This window comes from Procambarus clarkii, unplaced genomic scaffold, assembly GCF_040958095.1.
Source record: "Procambarus clarkii isolate CNS0578487 unplaced genomic scaffold, FALCON_Pclarkii_2.0 HiC_scaffold_480, whole genome shotgun sequence".
Lineage (NCBI taxonomy): Eukaryota > Metazoa > Arthropoda > Malacostraca > Decapoda > Cambaridae > Procambarus > Procambarus clarkii.
The window spans coordinates 35,212-62,645 of NW_027189513.1; the positions used below are offsets into that span (position 1 = coordinate 35,212).

Sequence of the window (27,434 nt, forward strand, 5' to 3'; positions counted from 1 at the left end):
TGATAATGACAATGATTTCATAATTATTCATAGGATTAGATTATTATATCTTGGATTAGTGAACGAACCACACTAGTTCCTGGACGTACTGAGTTCCAGTAATAACCCCCCAATGTAGGTGTTTGAGGTTTGATTCATTTAATTATACAGCCCATTAATTATTTCTATGATCATATTCTCTAGTATTTTATCCATAGTTACTGGTTCATCTAGGAATTATCAAATGATCATAATTTCTCAGTTTCCCTCTTTACTATAAAATCGGGTGGTCCTTCGTAATTTATTTTACTACATTAATATTTAAATAATTAGATTCAAGCCCCAAATGTCCCACAATTACAACAATGAACACTACTAGAACGAACACTACAACAACGAACATTACAACAACGAACACTACAACAACAAACTTACAACAACGAACACTACAACAACGAACACTACAACAACGAACATTACAACAATGAACACTACAACAACGAACACAACAACAACAGAACACCATAACAACGAACACTACAACAACGAACACCACAACAACGATCATCTCAAAAACGAACACCACACCAACGCACACCACAACAACGCACACTACAACAACGAACACTACAACAACGAACACTACAACAACCAACATCTCAACAACTAACACCACAACAACGAACACTACAACAACGAACAACTCAACTATGAACATCTAAACAACGAACACTACAACAACGAACACTACAACAACGAACAATACAACAACGAACACCACAATAATGAACACTACAACAACGAACATTACTGTTGGAAATTTCCAACACCGAATACAACACTGTTGTATTCTCATTAATTATTACTAATTCTACTAATCATTGTAGTAAGTAAAATTAATCCAACGTAGAATTCACATGTACTAATAATTACATCTGTACAATAGGCTAGAATTCTTACGTTACCCGACGCCAGTATTGCGTCAGATTTCATTGTAATAAACACATTTATATCCAATGTGCCTGAGAATTGAATTCGATTCTCTATAACAAACGGTGTTCTATGTGATAATTAATTACAGATAAATTGACCTCCAACTAAAGCCGAATAGAGCGTTAAAGTCATAGCAGTTATCTAGTAATAAAAATTAACGTCACACGTGAATGCCATGGAGAGACATTAATTCTTCTCCTTTATATGTTTACTCTCACTGAACTGGCAAATAATAATATTTAACTCTTCCAAATAATAAACCCGTCCTAACTCGAGCATTTCAAGCACAACCGCGAGAAATGCTAATATCCATAATAATAACTTGGTTAATGAACGCGAGACGCGGAGCGGGGAGGGAGAGGACGCCAGTGCACGTGCTGAGACGCTCCCGAGCGGACCTGTTCACGTAGTGCTCACGAGGAGACGCCATTACCCAGCCATCAGGGTAAACGCTATCCATTCTCCCGAAGAAAGTCGCCACTGTGAGGCGTGAAGAGCCTTGCAGACAATATCTTCACTTGGTGTCAGTGTCATACAAGGAACCTATTAAATCTCGTTCTTTGTGACTCCACGTGACCGGCCAGTGAAGCGCGTCATTATCCAGGATAGGCTAAGCCAGAGCCTGGGACGCGAATTTTGGCAAGTCTACACTTACACACTGCCCATATTAGCTAAGTATCTTATCCTTATTTGATGCATCTGATAGGGTGTAGAATTATAGCTGGGTAGCTTGTCGTGACGACGTAAACAACAACAAATCACAGGTCATTATCCTTCACCCACTATTAATATTAATTTATTGAACATAGAAATCCAGTAGTTTAATTAGTTGCTACTGTAAACATTTATTTTGCAGCGTGTGAGAAGAATTCTCCTAGCTGCCCTCTCCCATGTTAATCAACTCCTAGCGTTCCATGCCGAGCCCAGGAGAATCAGAGGAAGCGTCGTGACTCACTTTTAAGGAATCGTCATTAAGCTAAGATTCCTTTGTATTCCTCTAATTTATTATCTGTAATCTTTTACATGCAGAACTCTGTTTATTGGATTAACATGTGTTTATTATGATTATTATTATTATGTTCATAATCTATGTTCCCATTAGTGATAATGACAATGATTTCATAATTATTCATAGGATTAGATTATTATATCTTGGATTAGTGAACGAACCACACTAGTTCCTGGACGTACTGAGTTCCAGTAATAACCCCCCAATGTAGGTGTTTGAGGTTTGATTCATTTAATTATACAGCCCATTAATTATTTCTATGATCATATTTCTAGTATTTTATCCATAGTTATTGGTTCATCTAGGAATTATCAAATGATCATAATTTCTCAGTTTCCCTCTTTACTATAAAAGCGGGTGGTCCTTCGTAATTTATTTTACTACATTAATATTTAAATAATTAGATTCAACCCCCAAATGTCCCACATTATGGTCCTTATCGAACCGGATAGGCATTAAATTTATAATTACAAATATTAATCATTAATAACTAATCCTTGTGTGATATAAGCTAGACTAACTATTTAATTAATTGTGTCAACTAACAGTGTAACACATCAGTTAGTCTAAATCACACTAACATATTGCTACATTCACCTCATGTATAAGGTAGCTTTAGTGGGTCATAGCCAATTACCCACAACACTTAGACCTATACCTCACACAGAGGTGAGAATTTTTAGGTCATCAGGAGCAACAGCTCATACCATTTATAACAACCCCACACTAACACCTGCGTTAGAGTGGCCTCACGATCTAACCATTATATACCTAGGTGGTAATGACATCCATCCCACTCGTCATCCAGCTGAGGTGATCAAACACCTCAAAGCCATAATTTCTTCTTTCAAGCTCATCAGTAAATCGGTAGTATTCACATTAGTGGAACCTCGCCAACCAAGTCAAGATAATCGTTGAAGAGTAACCCCAGAATACTACCAGAGAGATGATAAGTACATAAATTTCAGGCTGAAAAAACGAGTAAGATTGGATGCCACATATATCCAATTTACAGCCAGACCTTATAGACAAAACCTGACCAGAGATGGTGTACACTTGTCAGGTGAGTCTAGGTTGCATGTGGTTGACAAGTTAATTAACACCATCAACCATCACAAACGGCTGTGGCTAGCAAGCCAAACATAACTGTACATAATTGTTTCACCTGTGTGTGCAAGAGCACTCTTATAAAAACAAAAAACCCAAAAATACAGCACAATTATATTCACCTTACTGCACCACAATAATCTTTACCAATCTTATTAGGTAGAATTTAGGCTGAGATTGTGCTGAATTTGGTACAAGCCCAGACTAAATAAATTTATAGTTCTTAGGAATTATCACGACTAGACCTAAGCTAGTCTGTAGTGTATGTATTATACTATTTGTGCTGACCCTATACAGGGTGGGATTAAATTTTGAGATAACTCTGATTGGAGTGTCTCCATAATATTTCTCTTGTATTCATTATTTTGTATATCTATTTTGTGTATTGCTGGATAATCTCCATTAACTCTGATGGTGATATAGAAGAGCTAACCGGACGAGAACTAATGGTGAAGTTCAGACAGTGCACAAAATATCTAGCTATTTGTTGTTAGGTAGGTAGGTACATTCAACCTCAAGTGAGGTAAAGTATAAATAGCCACCTTAAATTAGGCTACATTTAATGATACTTGTCCACTAATGAACAAGTACCCAAGCTTCATTAGTAATACATATACTAATCCCATGAAGTTTGGACCTAAGCCCAACATGGCTACTCCTGAGCAATTGAGGAGAACCTTCATTGGCCTTAAAGGTCATTTGACCAGATTAATTAACAAGGCTGAGGGTTAACTAAAGATACTCTCATTGACTCTTATCACTTAGAGACATCAGTTAGAGTGGCTGATCTGAAATTTGATCAAGTCAAATCCGCAGGTCAATCTTACCTTGATCTGCTAAATACTGTAGAAACCGATCCTGATGAAGTAAGTCAAATTGTAGACGACATCTCCCAGTATGAAGAGGAGACTCAAGATATAATTATCAGGCTATCTAAATTAGCAAAACAATCTGGATCCAATGCCAGTAACACAGGGTCTCACTTCAATAACCAACTACCAGAGGTTCGTTTACCTACTTTGGACTTACCTACATTTTCAGGATTAGATACAGAAAGTTGGGACGACTTCTGGAGTAAATTCGTAGATGCAGTAGACTCTAAAGCTAACGTTCCTCAAACCACCAAATTCACTTATCTACAAGGCTTGTTAAGAAATGAAGCCTTGAAAGTAATCTATAATATAACACTGACCAGTGATGGTTACACATCAGCTGTTCAATTGCTCAAAACTAACTACGATAACAAGGAGAGAACTATTACTGTCTTAGTTCAAAAATTGCTAGACTTACCCTCTGCTAATAATTCCGCAGAGTCTCTCCAAACTTTCAGACTAGAGTTAGAGTCTTTACTCAAGGCCTTAAGCCTTAAAGTCCAAGTTCAGTCAGCCGAATGGATGACTAAAGTAGTTGTTAAGCGAAAAATGCCAAGAGAAACTTTAGATAAGTTGTGTACTATATACAACACGACCTTTTTGACTCTGAAAGAAATCACAGAAGGTCTACATACCTTAGTCGAAAGACAAAGAGCCAATCAAGATGGGGAGAAAGTTTCAAACTCCTCTACTAACTCCCATCGTAACTCAGCTCAAGTTGACACTTCTGTCAAACCTAAACAGACTTTGAATAAGTCTAATAAATATAAATCCAAAACTACTCTATCCACTGGGAAAAGAAGTGGAAATGTAGGTACATATTCGGTGTCTCCTTCTGAGCTAACCAATGACTTGTCTACTAAAGAGATCAAGTCTATTAATCAGAGAAAGTGTCTGTTCTGCAATCAGGGACACACCACTTACCAATGCTATGTTTATCCTACTTATAATGTTAGGGTTAAAAGGTTGCAAGAATTGCACAAGTGCACCAAGTGCATGGGCTCTCATGATCCCAAGAAATGTGCAGTGCAGTTACGTTCCTGCAACCGCTGTAACAAAGGTGTACACCACTACGCCTTATGTAGAAAATCTTCTACACCAACCATGATCACTGGGGAGAATTCCACGAATTCTACCGCAGTGCAATATTGCAAAGTGCATCAAGAAGTAAATGTACTTGCTACTGAGTCGGGCAATAATACTACGTTGCCTACAGCTCAACTTAAACTAATAAACCGAAGATCTAGAATTAACACTAGAGGTCTTTTTGACCAAGGTTCACAGAAAACCTTCATTACACAACAGTTGGTAGATGAGTTAAATTTAAAACCTGCCAAAAGTGTGAGGTTAAATATTTCTGGTTTCTTGTCAAATAGTGGACCTCGTGACTACAAGGTAGTTAAAGTATTAGTAAGACTTGGATCTTCTACTAGTCCAATACAAGCGGTAGTAGTGGATAAACTTCCTACAGACCTGCAGGTCACAGGGTTAGCTCGCACTGCGAGACATCTTAAACGAAACCGCATGAGGCTAGCAGATTATAAAATAAATTCTGACTGCCTCACAGATGTTGGAATACTTATAGGCGCGGATCATTATTACAAGCTTATAACTGGATGCACTAGGTAACATGGAATGAATTTTTTGTCGTCCGCAGGAGGCAAATTGCTTACGGGACCGGTGCTTTTCAGACAAGGTCCAGCGTCCACAAACCAACAATCCAATAACATAATCGTGGCGTGACTAGGCTTGGAGCAGTCACCCCTACGTTTCAGGGAAATATCTGAGGATATTGAGACTGACCCACCAATACATCGTTTGTGGGATTTAGACACTTTAGGCATTATCCCTGAACAACCAAGTCCTGATGATACGTGGACTTACCAGCAATACCTGGATACAGTTGTCTATTCAAATAAACAATACTGGGTAAGACTCCCATGGAAGTTGGATCATCCACAACTTCCAGTTAATTATTTTATGGCAGCCTCACAATTGCAGTCTCAATTAACACGACTACAGAAGCAGCCAGACAAACTGAACATGTATCATCAACTTATCCAACAACAACTTAACAGTAAATCCATTGAAGTTGTTGAACACGATGACCGAAAAACAGGTCATTATTTACCTCATCATGCTGTGGTGAAAGACTCATTGACAACACCTATTCGTATTGTCTTTAACTGCAGTGCTAAAGTAAAGCCAAGCAGTGTGTCTTTAAATGAATGTCTCCAAACGGGACCTAGCCTAACACAAAGGCTACATGATGTGTTGTTACGATTTCGCACAGGCATTTTTGCCTATACAGCTGATATCAGCAAAGCCTTTCTCCGAGTAGGTTTGCAGGAGGAAGATCGTAACTACACAAAATTCCTCTGGATTAAGGATCCACTGGATCCTAACAGTTAAGTAATCACCTATCGTTTTGCCTCAGTATTATTTGGAGCTACGTCCTCACCGTTTCTTTTGCAAGCAACATTAGACACACATTTGAGGAAATCAAACAGCCCCTATAAGGCAGACATTAGCGACAACTTGCATGTCGACAATTTCCAGGGGACAACTAATGATCAAGTTGATCTGGTAGAAATCTACCATGAGGCTAACCGTGAACTATTAGGAGCCAATATGCCACTACAGTCATGGGCCTCAAATAATAAACTGTTTAACCAGGTAATCGAGAAAGAATTTCCAGATTATCAGGTACCCAGTCAATTAAAGGTTCTAGGCGTGGAATGGAACACCAGTACTGACGAGATGAATGTCAAGTCAGTACAAACTGATAATTCAACCCTTACCATGAGAACACTGCTCTCGTTTGTCAGTCAACCATTTGACCCTTTAGGCCTACTTAGTCCTATATTAATAAGGGGCAAACTCCTAATGCAGGAGTGCTGGCAGAAACATATGGGATGGGATGATTCGTTACCAAGTGAGTTACAAGCTAAATGGCAAATACTCTCAACGGATTTTAATCAGTTAGGCGTTTTGAAATTTCCTCGTAATGCTTCAGGACCAAACTTACCCACCAATTTGCACGTTTTCTGTGATGCCTCTGGCAAAGCATATGGCGCAGTAGCCTATTTAGTTAATAGTGCACAATCAATTTTGCTCACATCTAAAGCAAGAGTTGCTCCCATTAAGAAGAGATCTTTACCTCAGATGGAGTTGACTGCATTGCTGGTGGGAGTAAGATTGGCTCATTGCCTGGCAAAGACACTCAATAATATCCACTTTGGTGAGATTGTAGTGTGGTCAGACAACGAGGCAGTCTTACAATGGGTAAGAAACAATAACAACAAAACTCCCTACGTCAGTAATCGAGTCGGGGAGATTCATGAGTTATCTGCTGGATATAAATGTAGACATGTTCCTACTAATGACAATCCTGCAGATTATTTATCTCGAGGGTTAACATTAAAACAACTTGTCAAGTCTTCGCTGGGGTTCAATGGACCTTCATGGCTTGTTGGTGGTCAGTGGCCCAAACAAAAGTCACAAGTCATAGTGACCAATATCACCACTCCCATGAAAGAACCAGAACCTCAACGAACATTAGCCATTGATCCTCACCATTATTCTAACTTAAGCAAATTATTACGAGTGACTGCACATGTGTTTGATTTTCTTGCTAAGGTAGGAATTCGACATAAGTTTCCCAATCCTATCCTCTACTGGATCAAACGTGCACAACAAGAGATATATGGAAGCGAATATGAAAATCTTCCAGACAAATTAACTAAGTCTCTAGGTATCTGGTATGATGCCAACACTCATAACATACTACGATGTGGAGGACGTTTGCTTCATGCAAAAATTGATTTGGACACAAAGAATCCAATTCTTCTACCTCGTCACCACATCATCACTAAACTTCTTGTCTTACATCACCATCAATATGGTACCTTACATGGTGGAGTGTTAGATACTCTCACCGACCTTAGACAAAAGTACTGGCTTCCTCAAGGTCGTCAGACAGTTAAGTCAATTATTAAATCTTGTGTAATCTGTAAGAGATACGACGCTAGAGTATGTCCTTACCCAGGACCTCCACCACTCCCAGAAGAGCGAGTGGTTCATCTTCGTCCTTTCGAAACCACTGGTGTTGATTACACAGGAACCTTACTTCTCACTGGTAACCCAGATAATATACCAGTGAAGTCATACATTTGTCTCTTTACGTGTGCTACAACCAGAGGCGTACATTTAGAAGTCACTTCAGATATGAGTGCTGAAGCCTTCATCCAGGCCTTCCGCAGATTTGCTGCTCGCAGATCTTGTCCCAAATTAATGATATCGGACAATGGTTCCAATTTTGTGGCAGGAGAAACTTGTTTGCGAGAAGTCTGGAACCACCCAGAAGTACAGTCGGTCCTACAGAGACGACAATGTCACTGGAAATTCATAGCACCAAGAGCCCCTTGGCAAGGTGGGTTCTATGAGCGAATGGTAGGCACAGTCAAGAAGTGTCTAAGGAAAACTTTACACAGACAAAGGGTCAGTTACTCCGAACTCCAAACTATTGTTGTGGAAGTCGAGGCGCGAGTCAATAACCGCCCAATAACCTACCTGTCTGATGATTTCACCCAGAGAGAACCTCTGAGTCCCTCACATTTGATCCATGGAGGTCTACTGAGCCCTCTCATCCCTTTAGCCGAAGAGGACCCTGTAGACCCGTCACATGTGACCAGAGGAGACTTGGTGGAAAGATACCAGCATCTCTCAAGAGTTATTAACAGGTGGAATGAGGTGTGGACTCGAGAGTACCTCACAGCTCTACGAGAGTACCACTACGGAGCTTCGAGTCCTTACAATAAAGTGCAATTAAAACCAGGGGCTCTAGTACTAGTTGACAGTGATGGACCAAGGTCAGAGTGGCCTATAGGCAAAATTGTTGCCATTCATCCAGATCATCAAGGTGTCCTGAGAGTAGTTAAAGTTTTATGCCGAGGCAACACTACTCTAAAAACTTTAGAGAAGCTGGTTCCACTTTAATTGACTGAGCGAGAATATCAGCCAGATCCAGTTTCCCCAGTAATTTCCGAGGACAATAATTCTGATCCTCCGAGCAACCGCCCCACTAGAGCTGCTGTTCAACAATGTAGGCAGAATTTGCAAGCCTATTACAACTCTGAACAAGAGTAATTCCCTTTACATCCCACTTAGATAACTATGATGATGCTGCGATGTGATATCACGTAACAAACCATTACAAGTCACTATGACCCAGGATATTCCCATCACAGTAGATTCTGTTGTTTAAATTGTGTGATTTAAAATCTTTAATTATTGTGTAGGCTATAAACAACATGTTTCATTGACATGTAATTAGCAAGACTTAAGTTTCTTGTAAGTCCTTGATAAATACGGGACGTTCGTTATGTGTGTACTAACATACTAACATATTAACCTACTAATATACTAATATTAATCTCAACTTCGGGATAGGTCAGTACTCCACAGTACACTACGACCCTAGGTTCCTCCCCCCGGAGTTATGTTGGAAATTTCCAACACCGAATTCCAACACTGTTGTATTCTCATTAATTATTACTAATTCTACTAATCATTGTAGTAAGTAAAATTAACCCAACGTAGAATTCACATGTACTAATAATTACATCTGTACAATAGGCTAGAATTCTTACGTCACCCGACGCCAGTATTGCGTCAGATTTCATTGTAATAAACACATTTATATCCAATGTGCCTGAGAATTGAATTCGATTCTCTATAACAAACGGTGTTCTATGTGATAATTAATTACAGATAAATTGACCTCCAACTAAAGCCGAATAGAGCGTTAAAGTCATAGCAGTTATCTAGTAATTAGTAGTAATTCCGGGTAGATGGGACTCGATAGCCTGGGAAGGCAGCCCATCTAGGGGAAGGAAAACCCTGATTTTAAACCTCCGCTGCCTTGCGGCCATACCCTTGTTTTTGGGAAGGCTTCAGGAGTCAACCTCGAGGAAAAATCCGGAGTTGGAGCCCTAAGGCAGTTCGTTGTTGACGTCGACCTCGTTCTGGCAGCTCCTGCGACGTTGCTGGAACCATGCGTATTGGCATTTGCCTCTCTATTGGATAATTTCAGCAACGTGGAGAGGGGGGACCTGCTGCATGGGTAACAGCTTCTCCTCCATATCTACCTACCCAGGCTTTGCGCCCTGGAGAGGACACTCCAGCTTCGCCTCACAGCGTCGAACCAACACGGGGAAGCGACAGTCTACCGGTTTTAAGTCTTCTGCTCGATTGGCGAAGAGTGTGACGCCAGGGGTTTGCTTCCGACGGTGGGAGGGGTCATCGCGCCCCACTGGGCAGCTACCGCCCGCCTCAAGCTGGGCAAACCCCAGCCAATAAGGGGTTGCCTCGCCACGGTCCGTTAACCTCACTGGGTGCGTGGGGGGTTTAGGGGTGAAAACTGACAAAGCGGCCCGACAACTTTGCACCAAGCAATACCAAACAAGAAGAAATATCAACTGCCCTAAAGCTGGGCACATGGAACGTCAGGACACTGACACCAGGTTTCTCTGACGACCTGCAAGAAATCAATGACGCTCCCGAAAAACAGCAATCATCGATAGGGAGCTGAGCAAGCTGCAGATGGATATTGTTGCTCTCCAAGAGACCAGGCTCCCAGGATCAGGATCTGTGAGAGAGAGGGACCTTCTCTTTCTTCTGGCAAGGAAAACCTCCAGATGAGACCGAGAAAATGGTGTGGGATTTGCCGTCAGGAATGCACTGTTGGGACACATTATGCCACCGATGGGGTAAAACCCGAACGATATTCTGTCTCTGCAACGTACTCCCCAATACAGGACCAGTCAATGTAATTCAGTGCATATGCACCAACCTGACTTCTCCAGCAGAGGCAAAGGAAACATTCTACGATGACCTCAACAGAGTCATAGCGAGAATCCCTGTAAAGGAGCCACTGTCATCCTTCGGCGACTTCAACGCCAGAGTGGGTGCCGTGAGCACAACATTTGGCCCCACTTAGCCTGGGTCAATTCGGCATAGGAAGGATGAATGAGAACGGGCAACGTCTGCTAGAACTCTGCTGCCTTCATGGTCTTTGTGTCACCAACACGTTCTTCGGCACAAAGCCTCAACACCGAGTATCTTGGAGACACCCCAGATCCAAGCACTGGACAGCTTGACCTGATTCTTACCAGGCGCTGCAAGTCTACCCAGCGTCAAGGAATTACGCGTCTAGCTACCAGAGTGCTGTCTGTGACACCGACCACTCCCTGGTATGTAGCAGGGTCAAAGACTGCAACCAAAGAAGATTCATCACTCGAAAAGGCGGGCAGGACCTCGCATCGACAACACCAAGTACCCGCAACCAGGACACGGTGGAAGATTTTGCACACGTGCTCGAGGAAGCTCTTCCTGGCCCAGCTGGGGTCACTGCCTGTAAAAGATGGGAGCACTTCAGAGACGCTGTGTTTCAACGCTGCCATTTTCCACCTTTGGCAAGAAGACCAGCAGGCTCGGCAGACTGGTTCGAGGCTCACTCGGAAGAGATGACACCTGTAATCGAAGAGAAGAGAAACGCCTTGGGCAGCCTACAAAGCCTGCCCAAGTCGGCGCAACTTACAGATCCTTCGGGCCGTCCGCTGCAAAGTGCAGCAGAGCGCCAGGCGATGTGCCAACAAACTATTGGCTCCAGCTCTGCTCCCAGATACAGACTGCAGCGGATACAGGCAATGAAAGGGGAATGTTATGACGGGCATCAAGCAGGCCTTCGCCCAATCCAGAACGAAGACCGCTCCTCTGAATCTGCCACTGGCGAGGTGATTCAGGACCAGACATGCAGCTGAAGCGCTGGGTCGAGCACTACTCTGAGTCTATACGCCAGGGACAATGTGGTCACCGAAGATGCCCTGAGCGCCATTGAGTGTCTGCCTGTGTTAATGGAGCATCGACAGTGAAACCGACCCTGGAAGAACTCAGCGATGCCCTAGACTCCCTTGCTTCTGGTAAAGCTCCTGGCAAAGATGGCATTCCTTGCTGAGACCTTGAAGTGCTGCAGAGGTAGCCTTGCTCATGGAGCTGCACGAAATTCTCTGCCTCTGCTGGGAAGAAGGAGAGGTGCCACAGGACATGAGGGATGCCAACAATCGGTCACACTGTATAAGAATAAAGGGTGACAGGGGCGACTGCAAACAACTACCGTGGAATCTCCCTCCTCAGTATTGTCGGAAAGCTGTTTGCTCGAGTCGCATTGAAGAGGCTCCAAGTACTTGCAGAGAAGAGTTTATCCAGAATCACAATGTGGATTCAGAGCTGGCAGGTCCACCATCGACATGGCTTTTCCCTCAGACAACTGCAGGAGAAATGCAGGGAACAGAAGCAGCCACTCTTTGTAGCCTTCATAGACCTGACGAAGGCTTCGACCTCGTCAGCAGGGATGGCCTGTTCAAGATCCTCCCCAGAATCGGATGCCCACCAGGCTCCTCAGCAGTCATCAGATCTTTCCATAGAACATGAGGGGCACCGTGGTCTTTGATGGCCTAACATCAGGCGCCTTTGACATCCGAAGTGGAGTAAAGCAGGGCTGCGTACTGGCTCCAACCCTATTCGGGATTTCTTCGCAGTTATGCTGCGGCACGGCCTTCGGATCTGTCACGGAAGGCATTTACCTCCGGACCAGGTCGGTATTGGAAGCTCTTTAACCTCGCCAGGGCTGAGAGCCAAGACAAAGGTTCGGCTGAGGTGGTCTGCGCGACTCATCTTTGCCGACGACGCAGCAGTCACTGCCCCACTCAGCTGAAGACCTCCAACGGCCCTCATAACCCGCTTCAGCGAGGCCTCTCAGGCTTTCGGACTCACCATCAGTCCTGAAGAAAACACAAGTCATGGGACAAGGAGTGGACTCCCCACCTGACATCGGCATCTCTGATTCCAAACTGGAAGTTGTTCACGACTTCGGTGTACCTGGGCTCCACAATCTCTGACTCCTCTCTCTTGATACGGAGCTAAACAAACGCATCGGTAAGGCATCTACTTACCATGTCCAAACTGACAAAGAGAGTGTGGGCCAATAATAGGCTAACTGAGTATACTAAGATTCAGGTTTACAGATCTGTGTCCTGAGCACTCTCCTTTATGGCAGTGAGTCTTGGACACTCCGCGCCCGTCAGGAAAGACGGCTGAATGCCTACCACATGCGCTGCCTTCGACACATCTTGGACATCACCTGGCAGGACAAGGTGACAAAACAACAACGTCTTGGGGAGAGCAAGAATCACCAGCATGTACACAATGCTGAAAACAGAGACGAATGCGCTGGCTCGGGCACGTTGTGCGATGGGCGACGGCAGGATCCCCAAGGATCTCCTGTATTGGAGAGCTGAGGCAGGGAAAGCGTCCAGTAGGCAAGCCCCAGCTACGGTACAAAGACGTATGCAAAAGGGACCTGAAAGCCATGGGACGTCGATCTTGCTATATGGGAGACCACTGGCTACAGACCGTTCAGCCGGAGGCAGTCTGTTCAACGAGGTCTCTCAAGTTCGAGGAGTCACTTGCCAAGGAACTCGGAGGCAAAGAGACAGAGAAGGAAAGCCGGTAACCAGGAAGACAGAACCAGAATCGGACTTCGTTTGTGCTCGGTGTGGTATGGACTGCCACTCTCGGATTGGCCTCATCAGTCTACACCAGACGCTGCACCAGGATTGACAACTAAGGCGCAACTCCATAGTCTCCCCGAGACTGAAGGATGCCTACTACTATCTAGTAATAAAAATTAACGTCACGCGTGAATGCCATGGAGAGACATTAATTCTTCTCCATTACATGTTTACTCTCACTGAACTGGCAAATAATAATATTTAACTCTTCCAAATAATAAACCCGTCCTAACTCGAGCATTTCAAGCACAACTGCGAGAAATACTAATATCCATAATAATAACTTGGTTAATGAACGCGAGACGCAGAGCGGGGAGGGAGAGGACGCCAGTGCACGTGCTGAGACGCTCCCGAGCGGACCTGTTCACGTAGCGCTCACGAGGAGACGCCATTACCCAGCCATCAGGGTAAATGCTATCCATTCTCCCGAAGAAAGGTCGCCACTGTGAGGCGTGAAGAGCCTTGCAGACAATATCTTCACTTGGTGTCAGTGTCATACAAGGAACCTATTAAATCTGGTTCTTTGTGACTCCACGTGACCGGCCAGTGAAGCACGTCATTATCCAGGATAGGCTAGCCAGAGCCTGGGACGCGAATTTCGGCAAGCCTAAACTTACACAGTGCCCATATTAGCTAAGTATCTTATCCTTATTTGATGCATATAATAGGGTGTAGAATTATAGCTGGGTAGCTTGTCGTGACGACTTATAACAACAACAAATCACAGGTCATTATCCTTCACCCACTATTAATATTAATTTATTGAACATAGAAATCCAGTAGTTTAAAATTAGTTGCTACTCTAAACATTTATTTTGCAGCGTGTGAGAAGAATTCTCCTAGCTGCCCTCTCCCATGTTAATTAACTCCTAGCATTCCATGCCGAGCCCAGGAGAATCAGAGGAAGCGTCGTGACTCACTTTTAAGGAATCGTCATTAAGCTAAGATTCCTTTGTATTCCTCTAATTTATTATCTGTAATCTTTTACATGCAGAACTCTGTTTATTGGATTAACATGTGTTTATTATGATTATTATTATTATGTTCATAATCTATGTTCCCATTAGTGATAATGACAATGATTTCATAATTATTCATAGGATTAGATTATTATATCTTGGATTAGTGAACGAACCACACTAGTTCCTGGACGTACTGAGTTCCAGTAATAACCCCCCAATGTAGGTGTTTGAGGTTTGATTCATTTAATTATACAGCCCATTAATTATTTCTATGATCATATTCTCTAGTATTTTATCCATAGTTACTGGTTCATCTAGGAATTATCAAATGATCATAATTTCTCAGTTTCCCTCTTTACTATAAAAGCGGGTGGTCCTTCGTAATTTATTTTACTACATTAATATTTAAATAATTAGATTCAAGCCCCAAATGTCCCACAATTACAACAATGAACACTACTAGAACGAACACTACAACAACGAACATTACAACAACGAACACTACAACAACAAACATAACAACAACGAACACTACAACAACGAACACTACAACAACGAACATTACAACATTGAACACTACAACAACGAACACAACAACAACAACGAACACCATAACAACGAACACTACAACAACGAACACCACAACAACGAACACCACACCAACGCACACCACCACAACGCACACTACAACAACGAACACTACAACAACGAACACTACAACAACCAACATCTCAACAACTAACACCACAACAACGAACACTACAACAACGAACACTACAACAACGAACAACTCAACTACGAACATCTAAACAACGAACACTACAACAACGAACACTACAACAACAAACAATACAACAACGAACACCACAATAATGAACACTACGACAACGAACACCACGACAACGAACACCACTACAACGAACACAACAAACAACGAACAATACAACAACGACAACTACAAAAACGAACACTACAACAACGAACACTACAACAACTAACACTACAATAACGAACACTACAACAATGAACACCACAATAACGAACATCTCAACAACGATCAACTCAACAATGAACAATACAACAACGAACACAACAACAACAACGAACACCATAACAACGAACACTACAACAATGAACACCACAACAACGATCATCTCAACAACGAACACTACAACAACGAACACAACAAACAACGAACAATACAACAACGGCCACTACAACGAACACTACAACAACTAACGCTACAACAACGAACACCACAATAACAAACACCACAATAACGAACATTTCAACAACGAACACCACAACAACGAACACCACAACAACGAACAATACAACAACGAACAATACAACAACGAACACCACATCAACGAACACCATAACAACGAACATCTCAACAACGAAAATCTCAACGACGAACATCTCAACAACGAACACTACATCAACGAACACCACAAACAACGAACATCTCAACAATGAACATCTCAAAACTAACACCTCAACAACGAACACTACAACAAAGAACACTACAACAACGAACACCACAACTGTGGGAACCGACCTGTGAGATTTATATTTATTTAATTTATATGAATTTATATTTACCTTAATTTATATACTTCGATAGCAATTTGTATAATGTTAAGTGGACTGTATTTCTGCAATAATCTCATAATCTCACAAATCGATCCTCTACACATTAGGGGGGTTTATTAAATTTATATATGCAGCCAATCAAACTACAGTAATAGACTACATATATTGAAGAGGTTCCTTATCTTATAGTACAGCAGGTTAGTCCACCAGGTATAACTAGGGTGTAGACACCAAATTATCCTCTTTGAGGTAGCTTCCATCACCCAGTAACTGGTGCACAAAGTCTTCCTCGTCTTGACCTGTCAAAAGGGCGCTAACTGTGAAGCCAGGTTCTATATATGACAAGCTATATCAGAGAAAACACTATACATGGAACCTTAAAGACCGGCTTAATTACCTTTAGTTTGAGGCTTACACGTGCTCTAACCGGCGCACCCTATATCCTGACATTAATCGCCATAAATGAATGATAAACGGGTTTCGGATAGACACTTAACTTGAATTTGTAGACAGCGTGTTGATAATGGTACACCTTTGGTTTCCATAACACTACGTCCAAGTAAAATTAACAGGAGCCGAATTTGCTCCCGTGTGAGCCTCTGGTCTAGTCTCAACAATGGCTGCCCTCCTTCCTCCCTGACGCCTGGCTTACATTGTCCAGATTTCAGAAAGTGATAGAAGGGTCACATTACTCTACTTTAATATTGATAATTAAGTTAATTTATATGAGATGTTTTTCTGATGGTAAAGTCCAAAGACTAATGTATTTAAGAATAATTCCCACCATAATAGGTGGAGAATATAATAGTATGTGGTGATGATATCCCGTTTTCTATAGACGGTAATTCCACTACAAGTTACGTTTTCTATGGGTAACTTGTTTATACAATACAGCTATTATCTGTATGATTATTAAATGGTGTCGGATTTTCCGACATAATTCCCCAGGGGGCTGCTCACGGGTCGAAGTCCTCTTTAGAACAGACGAACACCGATACTCATCCTTCGAATTATTAGATTAATTTGATGTTAGTAGTTAGTAATCACACATTTGTGTGTCTGTTCGTACAGGACGGATGTCCCGTACTAGAGTTGCAGAGGTTAGAAGTCTAATGCGATTTCATTTCCCTGTCAACTCTTGAAAGGCTAATATTCAAGCCTTATTACATATTATTTAACCCAGAAGACTGAATGTGATCAAGTACTACAGTCAAGTATGATTCAGGGACTGCAGTGAGATCAGTGACATTAGATATAACTTGAAGTTTGTTCAGGTAACTGGTCACTGATATATAAACACTGAGGCCCATGGAATACATCTTGATTAAATAATAAATGTATCAAATCAGTCATCAGATTTATTGGGGTTTAATTTAGTTAATTGATTCAGAAGATTGAATAGCTCATCATTAAAGTAAAGTATGGTTCTGAGACTGCAGTGGGTTCAGTGACTTGTAGCTGTTTTAGGCTACTGTTCACTGATTTGCCACTGAGGCCTCATGAACTCATCTCCAGCTTTAAATGATGATACTAACATCAACCTCTGTTGGTATAGTCAGCTGTAATCTCCTTAGTATAATGCTACTGGAGAAATATAATCAGCTGACAAATTTAGATTTCTACTGGTATTGTTTATCTGCAGGCATAGGTCTCCTCAGGCTTGATACTGTGGCCTGAGAGTAATTTACCTCCTGCAGAGTTTAACATGGGTTATACCCTGATATTTAGTAGGGCTACCGATGAATCGATGACAATAGTCTGTCCCTACAAGGAGACCGAAGTCGGTGAGGTGATCAGACTTAATATTATCTGCCAATTTTATTCCTCTATTTCTCAGGAATTTGGCTGTTGCTCTCAGACCTTGAACTTGTAGGTCTACTGGTATTTTGTCCACCACAATGGCTTGTACTCGACAGACGTACCTGCCTAAGCGTACTGATGGTTGTAACACCTGGTAGACTTGAGGTCCTGCATCTGTTACAAACCCTGAGATGTTGAATGACATCTGGGCTACAGGCCTTAATTGTAGTTCATCTGCCAACTTTTTAGTGATATATGTTCTCTGGGATCCTTGGTCAAACACCCACGGGTATGGACCTTGGCCCCTCTTATTCAGGATGGTAATTTGGCAGTAGGCAAAGTCGTATTACCTTTAGACTTTGCCGAATGGACACTCTTTGTTTGTTGCACCTTGCAGTACTGTACTGTGGTGGGAATGCTATCTTCCACCTTGGGTCTTGAATACGTTAATTTCGTATATTTGCACAGTGCTGCATGGTGTCTACCTCTTCTACACCTGTTGCAGGTGTTGAATTGGGTATCACAATAGTCTATGTTGTGTGACTTGAGACACCTTGCACATCTCCCTAATTCCTGGAGTCGCCTCCATACGATGTCTCTGGTTGGATAATTAGCACAACAGTATGTTGAATGTTTCTTTTTGCAGAACATACATGTCCCCCAGCCTACTGCACGTTTGGAAGTTACCGGTTTGGGTGAACTAGTAACAGTAGGCTTGGAGGATGCTGCTGCATTGTCAGATTTTCTGCAACTTGATGTTAGAGTAATTGACTGATGTTTATTTGGGGTGGTTGTTTTACCCTTTAATTGACTATTATTTTCTATTTCTGAAGGCTTGCAAGAGGCTTTAACTTCCTCATTTGCTCGTCGTTTGTTATGATGGAATGTAAACCTTCAGTGATGTCCTGTACTGTCAGGATGGTGTTATGTTGATGTGCATATAATTCATCTAGTATATCGCTGGACAATTTTCGTTGAAGGACTACTTTGGTCATCCATTCACTAGTAGTTATATCAACCTTAAGTCTGAATGTTCTTAGTAGTGACTCAAACTCCATGCTGAAGGATTGTAATGAGTCAGCAGTCTGATCAGGTTGAGGTAAATCCAGCAATTGTAGTACTAGATGTATGACAGGTTTTCTCATTGCCAGCATTATTCCTAGGAAGCTGGACTGGGAAATTAGTGCTGTCGCTATTTTCATTTACATTTCTACTACTGGTTCAGCTTCACCTCTAGCTTGGAGGCATGTTAACTTAGTAGCCTCAGGTATTGGGTTTTCAGAAACCACAGAGACTGTGGATAAATTGTCTGAGAAACTGCTTAATTTCTGGTGGTATAATATTAGGTGAAGCTGTAGTGGGTTGAAGCTTTACTGGGTGAAGCTTTATCCTTGTTGATTAAAGGATCTAATCTGGCTTTACATTTATTCTCAAAAGATCCAGATCATCCATAACATTATCTACTTTATTTGGGTGTACTTGCTATTTGTTCTGATTCAATTATCCTGTGTAAATGTTCCAACCTGGCTTGAGTTTCTTCTTCATATTGTGCAAGTTCAGACAGGAATGGTTCCACATCTTCAACTACTATGTCGTCGTCGTGGACCTGATTTTGGTAAGATTTCCTATTTGCTTTCAATATATGCAATTGGTTTGAATCTGTACAGTGGTATTTTCAACCGACGATAATTAATTACAGGCTCATATAACAACTGTTCATATTGGTTGAGATCTCTTGTTAGTTGGCGTTTGCTTGATATTAAAGCACGCTTTGCTTTCTGTGGATTAGTCATGGTGACTTGTTAATTGGGCACCACTGGCTCATAAATTGTGAGCAAGTACTAATGGTAGCCTAGGGTTAAATTCTGAACTCACTAGGCAATAATCCTACCTCTACTAGAGGTTAGCACTTAAAATTAATACACATTATATATATACAATCATACACACTAATGATTTGAGTGATAAACCAGTGTCACTGGAAGTACCTCTTAGGTTAGCTCTTCTATATCACCCTAGGATGGTAGAGGACACTAATTAATCACTCCAAAGGTGTAATGATCATAAGTAAATTATTATATATACACAACTCAACTCGAGTTGATAAAATTACACCCAAAATAGGGTCTGGACCATTCATTAATGGTGTTAGGTTGTTGAATATAGTACAACTGACTATGGTAATAATGGGACTAGGGATGAGCAATAATAGTTCAACTAGTCATATCCTACCCTGTTGTGGGTTGGCAATTAGTAAATATTACTACTGTGATCACTAGTGCAATTATATATTAAATAATTCTCTATTTTGGAGAAATATATACACAATTATTGATAATAGCCTCTTAATTAGCCTCTATGAAACTTCTAATATTATCTAGAAGTATTAAATATTATTAGTGACCTCGCGAAATAAACTCCACAAAATTCGTAGATAATCCTCTCGCGAAATTTAACACCACGAAATCCGTGAACAATCACGCGACACCACAGCCACTACTTTGGCTGGCTTCAATATTAGCGCTGTCATTTCACAGAATAACACGCCACCAAATCTGTGGGTGTACATGAAAACGCTGATGAGGCAGATCTGAACTGAGCGGGGCTCGTGACTCGTTCGAGGCAACGCCGCCGTCTTGACTGGCTTTGTTTAAATCACACTGCACTAGATATTTAATGAATCCACTGGTTAACTGGTTCATCCGGTACTAAGATGACCAATGTGGGTTCAAAGGACCAAATATTCCGGTTCTGAAGGTCCAAATAATGTGGGAACCGACTTGTGAGATTTATATTTATTTAATTTATATGAATTTATATTTACGTTAATTTATATACTTCGATAGCAATTTGTATAATGATAAGTGGACTGTATTTCTGCAATAATCTCAATCTCACAAATCGATCCTCTACACTTTAGGGGGGTTTATTAAATTTATATATGCAGCCAATCAAACTACAGTAATAGACTACATACATTGAAGAGGTTCCTTATCTTATAGTACAGCAGGTTAGTCCACCAGGTATAACTAGGGTGTAGACACCAAATTATCCTCTTTGAGGTAGCTTCCATCACCCAGTAACTGGTGCACAAAGTCTTCCTCGTCTTGACCTGTCAAAAGGGCGCTAACTGTGAAGCCAGGTTCTATATATGACAAGCTATATCAGAGAAAACACTATACATGGAACCTTAAAAACCTGGCTTAATTACCTTTAGTTTGAGGCTTCCACGTGCTCTAATCGGATCACCCTATATCCTGACATAAATGGCCATAAATGAATGATAAACGGGTTTCGGATAGACACTTAACTTGAATTTGTAGACAGCGTGTTGATAATGGTACACCTTTGGTTTCCATAACACTACGTCCAAGTAAAATTAACAGGAGCCGAATTTGCTCCCGTGTGAGCCTCTGGTCTAGTCTCAACAATGGCTGCCCTCCTTCCTCCCTGACGCCTGGCTTACATTGTCCAGATTTCAGAAAGTGATAGAAGGGTCACATTTACTCTACTTTAATATTGATAATTAAATTAATTTATATGAGATGTTTTTCTGATGGTAAAGTCCAAAGACTAATGTATTTAAGAATAATTCCCACCATAATAGGTGGAGAATATAATAGTATGTGGTGATGATATCCCGTTTTCTATAGACGGTAATTCCACTACAAGTTACGTTTTCTATGGGTAACTTGTTTATACAATACAGCTATTATCTGTATGATTATTAAATGGTGTCGGATTTTCCGACAACAACAACGAACATCTCAACAACGAACACTACAACAACGAACACCACAAGAACGACCATCACAACAACGAACACTACAACAACGAACAACTCAATTACGAACATCTAAACAATGAACACTACAACAACGAACACCACAATAATGAACACTACAACAACGAAAATCAGAACAACGAACACTACAACTAAGAACATCTCAACAACGAACACTACAACAACGAACACTACAACAACGAACACCACAATAATGAACACTACAACAACGAAAATCAGAACAACGAACACTACAACAACGAACACCACAACAACGAACTCCTCAACAACGCACTTGACAACAACGAACAACTCAACAACGAACATTACAACAACGAACATCACAAAAACGACCATTACATCAACCAACACCCCAACAAAGAACACTACAATATTTAACACTATAACAACGAACAATACAACATTGAACACTACAACAACGAACAAAACAACAACGAACACTTCAACAACGAACACTATAACAACGAACACCACAACAACGAACACCACAATAACAAACACTACAACAACGAACACCACAACAACGAACACTACAACAACGAACACCACAACAACGAAAATTAGAACAATGAATACTACAACAACTAACATTACAACAACGAACAATACAAGAACGAACGCTACAACAACGAACACCACAACAACGAACATTAGAAGAACGAACTCCACAACAACGAAAATTACAACAATGAATACTACAACAACTAACATTACAACAAGGAACACTACAACAACGAACACTACAACAAGATAAACCACAACAACGAACACTACAACAACAAACACTACAACAACGAACATTACAACAATGAACACTACAACAACGAACACTTCAACAACGAACATTACGACAACGAACACTACAACAACGAACACTACATCAACGAACATTACAACAATGAACACTACAACAACTAACATTACAACAATGAACACTACAACAAAGATCATTACAACAATGAACACTGCAAGAACGAACACTACAGCAACGAACATTACAACAATGAACACTTCAACAACGAACATTACAACAATGAACACTGCAAGAACGAACACTATGACAAAGAACATTACAACAATGAACACTACAACATCGAACACCACAATAATGAACAGTACAACAACGAAATTCAGAACAACGAACACTACAATAACGAACACTACAACAACTAACACTACAACAACTAACACTACAACAACGAACACCACAACAACGAACATCTAAAAAACGAACACTACAACAACGAACACTACAACAACGAACACTACAACGACGAACACTACAACAACGAACACTACAACAACGAACATTACAACAACGAACACAACAACAACTAACATTACAACAATGAACACTACAACAACGAACATTACAACAATGAACACTGCAAGAACGAACACTACAACAACGAACATTACAACAACGAACACTGCAACAACGAACATTACAACAACGAACACTACAACAACGAACACTACAACAACGAACATTACAACAATGAACACTACAACAACGAACACTACAACAACAAACACCACAACAACGAACACTACAACAACAAACACCACAACAACGAACACTACAACAACGAACACCACAACAACGAACACTTCAACAACGAACACTACAACAACAAACACCACAACAACGAACACTACAACAACGAACACTACAACAACGAACACAACAACAACGAACACTACAACAACGAACACTACAACGACGAACACTACAACAACGAACACTTCAATAACGAGCACCACAAAAACAAAAACTAAAACAACGAACACTACAACAACGAACACTTCAACAACGAATACTACAACAACGAACACCACAACAACGAACATCTCAACAACGAACATCTCAAAAACGAACACCTCAACAACGAACACTACAACATAGAACACTACAACAACGAACACCACAACAACGAACATCTCAACAACGAACTCTACAACAACGAACACCACAAGAACGACCATCACAACAACGAACATCTCAACAACGAACACCACAATAATGAACACTACAACAACGAAAATCAGAACAACGAACACTACAACAACGAACACTACAACTACGAACATCTCAACAACGAACACTACAACAACGAACACCACAATAATGAACACTACAACAACGAAAATCAGAACAACGAACACTACAACAACGAACACCACAACAACGAACTCCTCAACAACGAACTTTACAACAACGAACACCTCAAGAACGAACATTACAACAACGAACATCACAAAAACGAGTATTACAACAACGAACACACGAACAAAGAGCACTACAATATTTAACACTACAACAACGAACAATACAACATTGAACACTACAACAACGAACAAAACAACATTGAACACTACAACAACGAACAAAACAACAACGAACACTTCAACAACGAACACTATAACAACGAACACCACAAGAACGTACACCACAATAACAAACACTACAATAACGAACACTACAACAACGAACATTACAACAATGAACACTACAACAACGAACACTACAACAACAAACACCACAACAACGAACACTACAACAACGAACACCACAACAACGAACACCACAACAACGAACACTATAACAACGAACACTACAACAACGAACATCACAACAACGAACATCTCAACAACGAACAGCACAACAACGAACACAACAACAACGAACACCACAACAACGAACACTACAACAACGAATACCACAACAATGAACACCATAACAACGAACACTACAAAAACGAACACTACAACAACGAACACTACAACAACGAACATTACAACAATGAACACTTCAACAACGAACATTACAACAACGAACACTACAACAACGAACTTTACAACAATGAACACTACAACAACGAACACTACAACAACGAACATTACAACAACGAACACTACAATAACTAACATTACAACAATGAACACTACAACAACGAACATTACAACAAGGAACACTACAAGAACGAACACTAAAACAACGAACATTACAACTACGAAGACTACAACAACGTAGTGTACGTAGTGAACACTACAAAAACGTAGTGTACGTAGTGAACACTACAACAACATACACAACAACAACGAACACTACAACAACAAAAACTACAACAACGAATATTACAACAATGAACACTACAACAACGAACATCTCAACAACGAACATCTCAACAACGAACACTACAACAACAAACACCACAATAACGAACACCACAACAACGAACATTTCAACAACGAACACTACAACAACGAAAACCACAACAACGAACATCTCAACAACGAACATCACAACACCGAACACTACAACAACGAACACCTCAACAACGAACATTACAACAACGAACACTACAACTACGAAAACATTAACAACAAACACCACAACAACGAACACCACAACAACGAACACCTCAACAACGAACATTACAACAACGAACATCACAAAAACGACCATTACAACAACGAACACCACAACAACGAACACTTCAATAACTAAAACTACAACAACGAACAATACAAGATTGAACACTACAACAACGAACAAAACAACAACGAACACTTCAACAACGAACACTACAACAACGTACACCAAAACAACGAACACCACAACAATGAACACTACAACAACGAACACCACAGCAACGAAAATTACAACAATGAACACTACAACAACTAACATTACAACAACGAACACCACACCAACGAACACTACAACAACGAACACTACAACAACGAACGATACAACAACGAACACCACATCAACGAACATTAGGACAACGAACACTACAACAACTAACGTTATAAGAACGAACTGCACAACAACGGACATTACAACAAGAATCACTACAACAACGAACACTACAACAACATACACTAAAACAACGAACACTACAACAACAAACACTAAAACAACGAACACTACAACAACAAACATCTCAACAACGAACATCTAAACAACGAACACTACAACAACGAACATTACAACAACGAACACTACAACACTCAACACTACAACAACGAACATTACAACAATGAACACTACAACAATGTAGTGTACGTAATTAACACTACAACAACATACACTACAACAACGAACACTACAACAACAAACACTACAACAACGAACATTACAACAATGAACACTACAACAACGAACACTACAACAACGAACATTACAACAACGAACACAACAACAACTAACATTAAAACAATGAACACTGCAACAACGAACATTACAACAACGAACACTACAACAACGAACAAAACAACAACGAACACTACAACAACGAACACTACAACAACGAACATTACAACAATGAACACTACAACAACGAACACTACAACAACAAACACCACAACAACGAACACTACAACAACAAACACCACAACAACGAACACTACAACAACAAACACCAAAACAACGAACACTACAACAACGAACACTACAACAACGAACACAACAACAACGAACACTACAACAACGAACACTACAACGACGAACACTACAACAACGAACACTTCAATAACGAACACCACAAAAACAAACACTAAAACAACAAACACTACAACTAAGAACACTTCAACAACGAACACAACAACGACAAACACAACAACAACGAACACTTAAATAACGAACACCACAAAAACAAACACTAAAACAACGAACATTACAACTAAGAACACTTCAACAACGAATACTACAACAACGAACACTACAACAACGAACACCACAACAACGAACATCTCAGAAACGAACAGCACAACAACGAACATAACAACAACGAACACCACAACAACGAACACTACAACAACGAATACCTCAAAAATGAACACCACAACAACGAACACTACAAAAACGAACACTATAACAACGAACACTACAACAACGAACATTACAACAATGAACACTACAACAACGAATACTACAACAACGAACACTACAACAACGAACATTACAACGATGAACACTACAACAACGAACACTACAACAACGAACATTACAACAACGAACACTACAATAACTAACATTACAACAATGAACACTACAACAACGAACATTACAATAATGAACATTACAACAACGAAAACTACAACAACGAACACTACAAAAACGAACACTACAACAACGAACATTACAATAATGAACACTACAACAACGAACACTACAACAACAAACACCACAACAACGAACACAACAATAAAGAACACTACAACAACAAACACCACAACAACGAACACTACAAAAACGAACACTACAACAACGAACACTACAACTACGAACATCTCAACAACAAACACCACAACAACGAACTTACCAACAACGAACATCTCAACAACGAACATCTCAACAACGAACCTCTCAACAACGAACACTACAACAACGAACACCCCAACAACGAGCATCACGACAACGAACACCACAACAACGAACATCACAACAACGAACACCACAACAACGAACATCTCAACAACGAACATCTCAACAACGAATGTCTCAACAACGAACATCTCAACTACGAACACTACAACAATGAACACTACATCAACGAGCACCACAACAACGAACATCTCAACAACGAACACTACAACAACGAACACCACAAAAACGAACATCACAACAACGAACATCTCAACAACGAACAGTACAACAACGAACACTACAAC

At 40.7% G+C, this 27,434-nt stretch overlaps 1 protein-coding gene across 1 annotated transcript; it reads left to right on the forward strand.

The window, feature by feature from the left end:
• Positions 1–4,129: 4,129 nt before the first annotated feature.
• LOC138361560 (uncharacterized) lies at positions 4,130–4,770 on the forward strand (the record flags this gene model as incomplete). Its single annotated transcript, XM_069320826.1, has 1 exon — positions 4,130–4,770. A coding segment is annotated over one exon (641 nt), but the record flags the coding sequence as incomplete, so codon positions are not given.
• Between the last annotated feature and the right edge of the window lie 22,664 nt (positions 4,771–27,434).